The sequence below is a fragment of the Chaetodon auriga genome, chromosome 14, assembly GCF_051107435.1.
Source record: "Chaetodon auriga isolate fChaAug3 chromosome 14, fChaAug3.hap1, whole genome shotgun sequence".
In the NCBI taxonomy this organism is placed as follows: Eukaryota; Metazoa; Chordata; class Actinopteri; order Chaetodontiformes; family Chaetodontidae; genus Chaetodon; species Chaetodon auriga.
In genome coordinates, this window is record NC_135087.1 from 905887 (window position 1) to 914748 (window position 8862).

Genomic DNA, 8862 nt, shown 5'->3' on the forward strand with positions numbered 1-8862 from the left:
CTCGCTGTGCAGCTCGGACGGTTCAGGCTCCGTGTGTCCGAGCTGCAGCTGCTCCTCCGGGGTCAAAGTTTCCAGCAGAGACTCGTTTCATTCACTCTGGAAAATCTGCAGCATTTTGGAGACTGAAGGGAATTTTCTCCCCCTGCTTGGTTTCTGTCGCACTGACGCGCACAGATGGAAACACTTTGCGCTTTTCTCTGATTGTTGGTCAGTTTGCAGACAGTCCACATCCTGAGGTTCAGGCAGGCTGCGGAAAGTCCGCATCAGAGCAAACGTTCACACATCAGCGACACTTTCCTGCCAAATGTTCAGAAATATTTTGCTCTCAAAGCGCCTTAAAACGTGTTAACTGAGCTGCTGGGGACTGACAGCTTTGACTCCACGTGTCTCACATGAAGCCGTTTAAGGTGGACTGAGAGTCCGTTTCAGACCGTGTTTCCAGTTTTTAACGTTCAGACATGCTGATCGCTCGTATTCATTGGTGATATTATTGGGCTAATAATAACAGTTCTGTGCCAGGAACACTGTGCCAGCAGTGGAGCAGTAAATGGAGTTTGTTGTACTGTAGTACTGCAGTTGTGGTGGTGCAGGTTTAATTGTAGTTGCTGTGGCAGCAGTAATAGTACCATCAGTATCTGTAATAACAGCAAAGCCTCATAATCAGCAACAATGAAAAAAAAATCTGAGTATCAGTATTGTGTTTATTATTTGTGGTCATGTGTTTGCAGCCCTCGTGGTCACGTGGTAAAAATAACACCGTGTTAGTAGCAGCAGTGTTATCAATTAATACTAATAATAGCATCCTTACACTCACGGCTCATAACTAACAGCAGTGATAAAACTCCAGTGAGTCTGCAGGAGGTTCAGTGTCAGCGGCGGCAGTGGATGAAGTACTAGTACTGCAGTAATAGCAGTAACAGTAGTATTAGAGGCAGTAGCGGCCGTAACAAAGACGTTAAAAACACTGAGATCTTTAATTCTTTAATTCAGCCCCAAACGCACCAACACTCTCTGTGAGGGTCTGCACTTATTTTAATTATTCAACTTTTATTTATTCTGTTAAACAGAAAATGTTTCTGTGCGTAAATTTAATTTCACTGCCAAGAACAAAAACGTTTAAATAAATTTGTGTCTAGAACGAACTGGAATCAAACCCACTGAATATAAAGTATTTCAGAATTAGTTCATTAATAAATCCCCCCGCAGCAGCATAATGACCTCAAAGTCGAGCCCCCAGAATTCATCACCGGAGCAGCGGCGAATGAGGCGGCGGCGGTGGCTGTGGCACCAGTACTACCATCAGTACACTATCACTCACAGTTGTAGTGGTAGTATTTGAGTTAAAGGAGATGATTTTCCAAAAGGAAATGGTGAAACGAATCCTGAGTGAAGTGTGTTGGAATCATCAGTTACAGGTTAGAATAACCTGTGATGTGTCAGTGAAACCAGTAAACGGGTGGACGCGCGTGTTCGGCGGCCTTCAGCAGTTTGAGTCGTCTGTCGGTTCACTGAGTGTTTCTGCCTTCACCTCACTAAGTGTTGTTGTTAGATTCTCCTCCAACATGAAGCCGCCGGGAGGAAACTAACTACAGACCTTCCTGGAAGCGGCAGACTGACATGGCACAGTGTTTGCGCCTCTCGGTGCGCATTTTACGCGCGTTTTACGCACGGAGAATCGGCTTTGGAGAGCAGCTCGTAGCCTCCGTGTGCCGAACAGTCTGCTGCCATCTGACACACAAATCACCTCCGCGTGTCCTGACCGTGTCCGCGTGCCCTCCGGATCCCCTCTCCTCTGTTTATTTTCCCTCAGAGTCTGGATGTAAACAGTTTCGAAGACGCCGAAGGGGAAAATATTTGAGTGTAAATATGAGGAGCGGCGGGGATTTGGGTGTACGCATGCACGGTGTGTGTTTTCCAGCGACGGCTTTAGTGTAGGTGGGGGAGAGAATGAGCGAGGGGAGTGGTGAGGGGAAGGCAGGCGAGTGTTGATAGGGGTGAGTGTGTTTTCTACGCTGCAAAAAGTGTCCGTGTCGGCGAGTCGTTTGGGCGTTTGAGACGCTCTGAAAGTCTGACTTTTGATGAGAAACGATGAGAAAAATAGAGAATCATCATGGAAAAATTCACATTTTCAAATAAAGTTGCATTTATTTCACAAATCAAGGGGCTGGGTTTTAAACTGGGGCTGAAATGCGCACTGGAGTCACACGTTTCTACAGAAAAATACAAAAATTCGACAAAACTCCAAAAACAAACAACTCGCTTTGGAAACAGTAAAAATTCAAATCCGGTCTGTCACATTTTCACGTTTATTCTGATCAAATGAACATTTTTAAGCCTGAAAGAGACGTGAAAGACTCGTCGCGTTGAGTATTTTTTGTAGCGTGCTCGGCATTGGTGGATGTGTGTGTTTCCCTGTGCGTCATGATTGGCTGAAAGCGCAGAGGACGCCTTAATATTTAATACTAATGTTCCCCTGGTTGGCTGAGGACTGGAAAGGTCCAACCAATGTTTTTTACTTGCTTTAGTGGCTGTGGCTCCCTAATTAATTGCAGCTATCTGTCTCCTATCGATGTGTGTGTACATGTGTTGTGTGTGTGTGTGTGTGTTTCCTTTTTTCTCCCCAAACCGAACATGAAATAGTTTGTTGGGCTATACTTTCTTTCTTCCTATCGTCCCCCCTTCCTTCCTTCCCGTCCTGGTTCGCAGGCAGAGACAGGACAGATTGAAACCCAGCTGTGTTCGTCGCTTTTGGTCGTTGCCATTTTCCCCCCTCATTGCCCGGTGATGTTGGATATGGGAGAGCGCAAAGAGGTGAAAATGATTCCTAAATCGTCGTTCAGTATAAACAGTTTGGTGCCCGAGGCCGTGCAAAGCGACAACAACAACCACCAGAACCAGCATCACCACCAGAACCACCACCACCACCGGCCCGGCGGCGCGGACGAAGCCGAGCAGAAAGCTCCTCTGTCGGCCGCGCAGCAGGACGGAAAAGCGGACCCGAAAAGTGACTCCTCGAACCAGGAGAGCTGCCCGGACGATAAGGACAAGCAGGAGGAGAAAAAGGACGGGAAAGACGGGGACGGCGCCGGAGGGAAGGACGGAGAGAAGAAAAGCGGCAAGTACGAAAAACCTCCTTTCAGTTACAACGCGCTGATCATGATGGCCATCCGGCAGAGCCCGGAGAAGCGGCTCACCCTGAACGGCATCTACGAGTTCATCATGAAGAACTTCCCGTACTACCGGGAGAACAAGCAGGGCTGGCAGAACTCCATCCGGCACAACCTCAGCTTGAATAAATGCTTCGTCAAGGTGCCGCGGCACTACGACGACCCGGGCAAGGGGAACTACTGGATGCTGGACCCCAGCAGCGACGACGTCTTCATCGGCGGCACCACCGGAAAGCTCCGGCGGCGGTCCACCACGTCCCGGGCCAAGCTGGCCTTCAAGCGGGGCGCCCGGCTGACCTCCGGGCTGACCTTCATGGACCGGGCCGGCTCCTTGTACTGGCCCATGTCCCCCTTCCTCTCCCTGCACCACCCGCGGGCCAGTGGCGCCCTGGGCTACAACGGGACCTCTTCGGGCTACCCGGGTCACCCCATGTCCTATAGCACCATGCTCACCCAGAACATGGGCAACAACCACTCGTCGTTCCCGCCCTCCAACGGGCTCAGCATGGACCGGCTGGTCGGCGGGGATCTCCCGTACGCGACGCACCACCTGACGGCTGCGGCCCTGGCGGCCTCGGCGGTGCCCTGCGGCCTCTCCGTGCCTTGCTCCGGGGCCACGTACTCCCTGAACCCGTGCTCGGTCAACCTGCTGGCCGGGCAGACCAGTTACTTTTTCCCCCATGTCCCGCACCCGTCCATGACCACGCAGACCGGAGGCGGCGGCGGCGGCTCCTTGCAGGCCGCCCGAGCTTCGGCCTCTAATTCCCCGCAGGCTCCGTCCTCCTCCTCGCTGCCCTGTGACTCTCTGAGGCCGGCTCTGTCCGGCTCTCTGCCGGCCTTCTCCTCGGGACTTTCCGGGGGTTTGTCTGACTATTTTACGCATCAAAACCAGGGGTCGACCTCCAACCCACTTATACACTAACATCCCCAAACCCTCACCCCCAGCCTCACCCCTCCACCTTACCTCACCTCTCCATCATCCATCCTCTCCATCCCCCCTGAAGGAGTGAAATTCTTAAACTGACTGGAACTGTAAGTTGAACATTTTACACTGAACATTTACATTGTAAAAAAAAAAAGTACAAAATTATTATAAACTACCTACTATAGAAAAAAGAGGAGAGACTTAAACTGCAAAACAAAAAAGAACAGCAGAGAAACTCACAGAAAGCAGCCCTGAAGTTTCCAGGTATTTTTTAATATTATTATTATTATTATTATTATTATTATTATTATTATTATTATTATTATCGCTTCTTCTTCTGCTGCTGCTTCTTCTTCTTTCTCTTCTTCTTCTCCCTCTTCCTCTGCAGTTTTCGGTTCTGTGTACATAATGTCTGTTACTATCAGTGTCCGGGCTTTGTCTCTGTATAGTTCTGTCAGTCAGCGACGTGCAATGTGATCTGAGCTAAAAAACAGAGAGAATGATGAGAGCTGTAGGCTGATTTCTTCTGTTCTTGTTGTTGGAGGAGGCATTACTTTTTATAGAATGTGTATTTAAAATAGTTTTGTCTAATTTTGAGATTTTTAAAAAAGGTAATAATAATAATAATATCTCTAATAGCCGGTTTTGCCCGCATGTTTGCAGTATTATCAGGTATCATGCGGGTTAGAAAAGAAGCGGCGGAGAATGATTTTATTTTACAAAATTTAAACACTAATTTTTTTTTATTTTTTATTTTTATTTTGTATACAGTGAAATGTGTTTTTTTAAGCGACTCTGGCTCCCGCCGTCAAAGGCCTGAGGCTGTTTCTCCATTCATTCATTTCCCAGTTTAAAAACTCTTCATGTACTTTTTATAGACCAAAGAATCGGTTTTTAGGAAATTTAGTCAGTAGACTATTCAGCTGACAGAGGCCTAATGTTGTAGGTTTTAAGGTGCGAATGAATGAATGAGTGAGTGAATGCATAAAGGGGTGAATGATGCCTCCTTCACTGCAGAAAATGTCCATTTAAACGAGATTTTTATCGCAGTTTTTGGAGCATTTTTGTTTTCTTAAATTAGCTGAAATTTGAATGGAGTTTGGTGGCGCCGATTTCATTTTTTTTCAACCCGTTTGTTGGTGCAGCTTGGAAGCATTTTTGCCTTTCCGCCTCGTTTTTCTATCAAATGTTAATCTGTGTTGCAAACATCGTAAATTTAACTCCTCTTTCATGCAGTAAATTCAGACTTGAAGGCTGAATTTTGAGCGTAAATGTCTCGTTTGTTGATGGATATTTTCCGCGGTGGCAGCCTGTGATGTGCTTCTTTGACTGTAAACGTGATCGCCGATAAAAACGGACGTTCACGCTTCAATTTCTTTTCTTTTCTTTTTTGTATAATTAGAAAAAGAGAGAGAAAATGTCTATTTGTAATTTGAATTTGGGGTTTTCCTTCTTTTGGAAAAGGAAGAACAATGTAAAAACCCGTTTGTTTGACAGAAGAAAAAAATGCCTCATTATCTAATACTACTTGGAATGATTGTCCTTTAATTGTCGTCTCTAAAAACAATTTTTCATGGTTGTGATACTATTGTGGTCTTATTCTTATTCCCGTGTTTGTCGCTTCCAGAAGTTAAAAAAAGAGAAAAAAATGTTTTAATCAAAAAAATAAAAATAAAAGAATAGGTTACATTCATAACTGACGCCAATCCTTTTGTCTTTTTTACTCCTGCCGCCCGTGTTCTCATTGTTTTATCAGCAGGTTCCTGAACATTAAAAATTTAATGTAGTTCTTATTTTGAAATATTTCTAAGCATTAGATTTAGATTTGAGGGGGAATTTGCTTGGTTTTCTGGATTTTAGCTTAAATTTGTAGTTTTCTTAATGCGCTGTGCAGCTTTCCAGTGTGAACGGGGATGTTTTAGTGGTTTTAGTGGAGAGCAAACAGCAGCTGATTCCACCAGAGATGCATTTAGAGGCCGTGATTTCATTTCCAGCAGCAGAGCATCAACAAAGCTTTGAGCTTTTTTTCTGAAAGTGTCTTCTGTTTGTGTTTTGGGGACTTTTGGTTCTTGTTTACGCACACAGTGAAAACCACACCGCAGCGCGCGTGTGCGTAAAGATTTTACGCGTAAAGATTCACGCGCGTCTGTGTGGAAAAACTGTGTCAAATGATGCAAGCAGAGGTCGCGTTCAGGCTGCTGAATCCTGGCAGACTGGGTGACATTTTCTCCTTTTGAACAGTGAAATCTGAGGCGCTGCAGGCTGCGGCCTCCGGCTCTCACTGCGCGTTTTTGTGCAGAAATCAGCCCGCGTGTCTTGAAATGTGCAGTTTTAACAGCAGAGTAGACGGGAGCTCCGCACTGATCCGGGTTCAGTGCGCTGCGGTGCAGCTGCTTCATTCTGCCTCGGCTGCAGGCTGATTTTACACCTCGAACCTGAAGCCGTGCTGGAGGCAGAGGAGATTTGGTCATGTGCTGTTTCTGTTTGGCGTGTTCAGTGTGCATGAGACGGATGCGCGCGCTGCTCGCTTCATTATTTACTGAATTTCTTCCTCTCACTTGCACATTTTGCGTATTTTTTCGGCCGAAGTCATTTTCCTTTGCTGAGCTGAGCGTTGGTGTTGTCTTGGCTCTGTGCCGGACTTTGGTTCTGCTCCTCAGTCCTTCTCTGCTCCAGTTTGTCACTTTCTCTGAGCTAATATCTCCTCAGTCGCTTCCGCCTTTGAACGTGTTTCATGTCGCGTGTGTGCTTCAGTTTTTCGGGCTGAGGCTCAGTTGAACAGTTCAGATCATTTGTTGGTGTTTCTTCTTCTTCTTCTTCTTCTTCTTCTTCTTCTTCTTCTTCTTCTTCTTCTTCGCTCTCAGGCTGTGATGCTCTGCTGCAGCTGGTTTGTCGTCTGGGCTTTTTCTCAGCTCGGAGTCTCTGTCGTTTTTTTCTGCTTTGCTTTTTGTCTCTTTGACGTTCACGGTGCTGCAAACCGTCAAATCAATCCCTCAAACCTGCAGATTTTTCCTGATTATTTCTGCTAAAATTCAGAGGTTCGCGTGTCTTTGCTCTCCGGTGTGTTTGCTGTGACTCCGTGTGATTTTAATTTGTTTTTATTGTCTTGCTCCTTCATCTGTGATGTGTTTCTAAAAGCAGCTCTAACGTGAGCTGAGCTGACCTCAGGTCTGTAAAATGACACTTTGTGTTTTAGAAGCTGCTGAACTCGTTTCATTGTGAAGCTTTTGTGTTTTTACTGATCAAACCGAAAATGAGACGAAACGAAAGCTGCAGATTTTCCGTCTTTTCTTCAGCTCGACGTGTCCGCTGCTTTCTTCCTCTTGTGCTCGTGTCCTACCTGCAGTGTGTGCACGAGGCCTCACCTGTGTTTCCAGGTGTGATTCTGTCAGTTTGCGGCCGGTTGGTTCTGCTCCGTGTTTCAGTCTCTGTGTTTCCTGATATACATGAACTGGAAATATTTGGAGTCTTTGAACGTTTCACCTGTTGCGGTTTGAGGAAGCTGCTGTTTGTTTTTACAGAAACACTCAAACTCATCTTCCCGCGTCGTCTTCTTCTTCACCACACTTTTCGCCCGTTTTGCGCAAAAGAAAAACAGATTTCTTAAAAAGAGCAGACTGACCTCCTCTTCCTCCTCTTCCTCCTCCTCCTCCTCCTCCTCCTCACCTGATGAATATAATCACATTTTTTAGGTTAAAGAGTAAAAGTGCTGCTGCAGGTCTGTCTCTCTGCTTTTCTGGTTTCTGGCTCTTCTGCTTGTTTTGTGGGATGAATTCAGGTTCACGTGCACCTTTTCTGTCCGTGACGACGTTGAAATGAGGCGGAAACTGAGCGACGTCCAGTCATTTCACACCTTTTTTCATTTATTGTGAAGTCTCTGAAATTCTGCTCTTTGGTGGAATAATGTTAGAAAGCCGCGACATGAAGCTCAGCTGGAGCTTTTTCTTCTGAGTGATGGACTGTCTGTCTGTCTGCGGGTCAAAGGTCAAACCTCCATCCTGCAGCACGCAAACGCACATTCTGTGATGCCTTCACTGCCTCCTGATGAACGTCTGTTCAATGAAACTAACTGATGTCTGATGGCTAAATAAGAGCTTTTCTGGGCCTGAATCACCTCCAGACGTCCGCTTCTCTTTCTGTTTCCTGTGTTTTGGTGAATGAAGGAACAGAAGAAGAATCTCCAGGCTGCCGGTGCTGCAGGTCAAAGGTCACAGAGCCTCAACACCAAGCTTTTATATTTGTGCTGCAGTCAGAGGATCAGCAGAGAATCCCCCTGAGTGTAATAACAAGATAATAATAAGGTGCTGCTGCTGCTGCTGCTGCTGCTGCTGCTGATGATGATGATGATGATGCCTGTGTGTTTATGTGCCTGTGACTCATCGCGGCGGCTGTCTGACGCTTCTCGATCTGTTTCTGAATCGTCTTTCATCAGTTTGCAGAAGTTCGGCTAAACAGCAGCAGCACTCGCTTTCCCATGATGCTCTGCGGGTCTGAGCCGCAGGAAACTAGTGAACGTTCAGGTTTTTGTTTAAAAAATGTTCCCAATATTTCTGTGTGAGTGCGCGTTCACACACAGGTTTTAAGGTGGATCTGGCAGGTTTTTAAGGTGGATTTGTGGCTGCAGGCTTTTCTTCACGTTCAGGCAGAAAATAAACCGAAAAGAGACAAATCTCATCCGAACTGCGACGCTTTCAGTGTTTCAGAGGAAAAGTGACTCATTTGAATACTGGCACCACATTTCACGATGTCAGTGCTCCTCATCTGCTCCTC

General features: G+C 46.3%; 1 protein-coding gene across 1 annotated transcript; it reads left to right on the top strand.

Moving 5' to 3' along the window:
• Positions 1–2497: 2497 nt before the first annotated feature.
• On the top strand, positions 2498–5772 carry foxg1a (forkhead box G1a). The gene has a single exon (XM_076747861.1). It carries the CDS (start codon positions 2785–2787, stop codon positions 4087–4089), a length of 1305 nt encoding a protein of 434 aa, XP_076603976.1. The 5' UTR covers positions 2498–2784; the 3' UTR covers positions 4090–5772.
• Positions 5773–8862: the final 3090 nt, after the last annotated feature.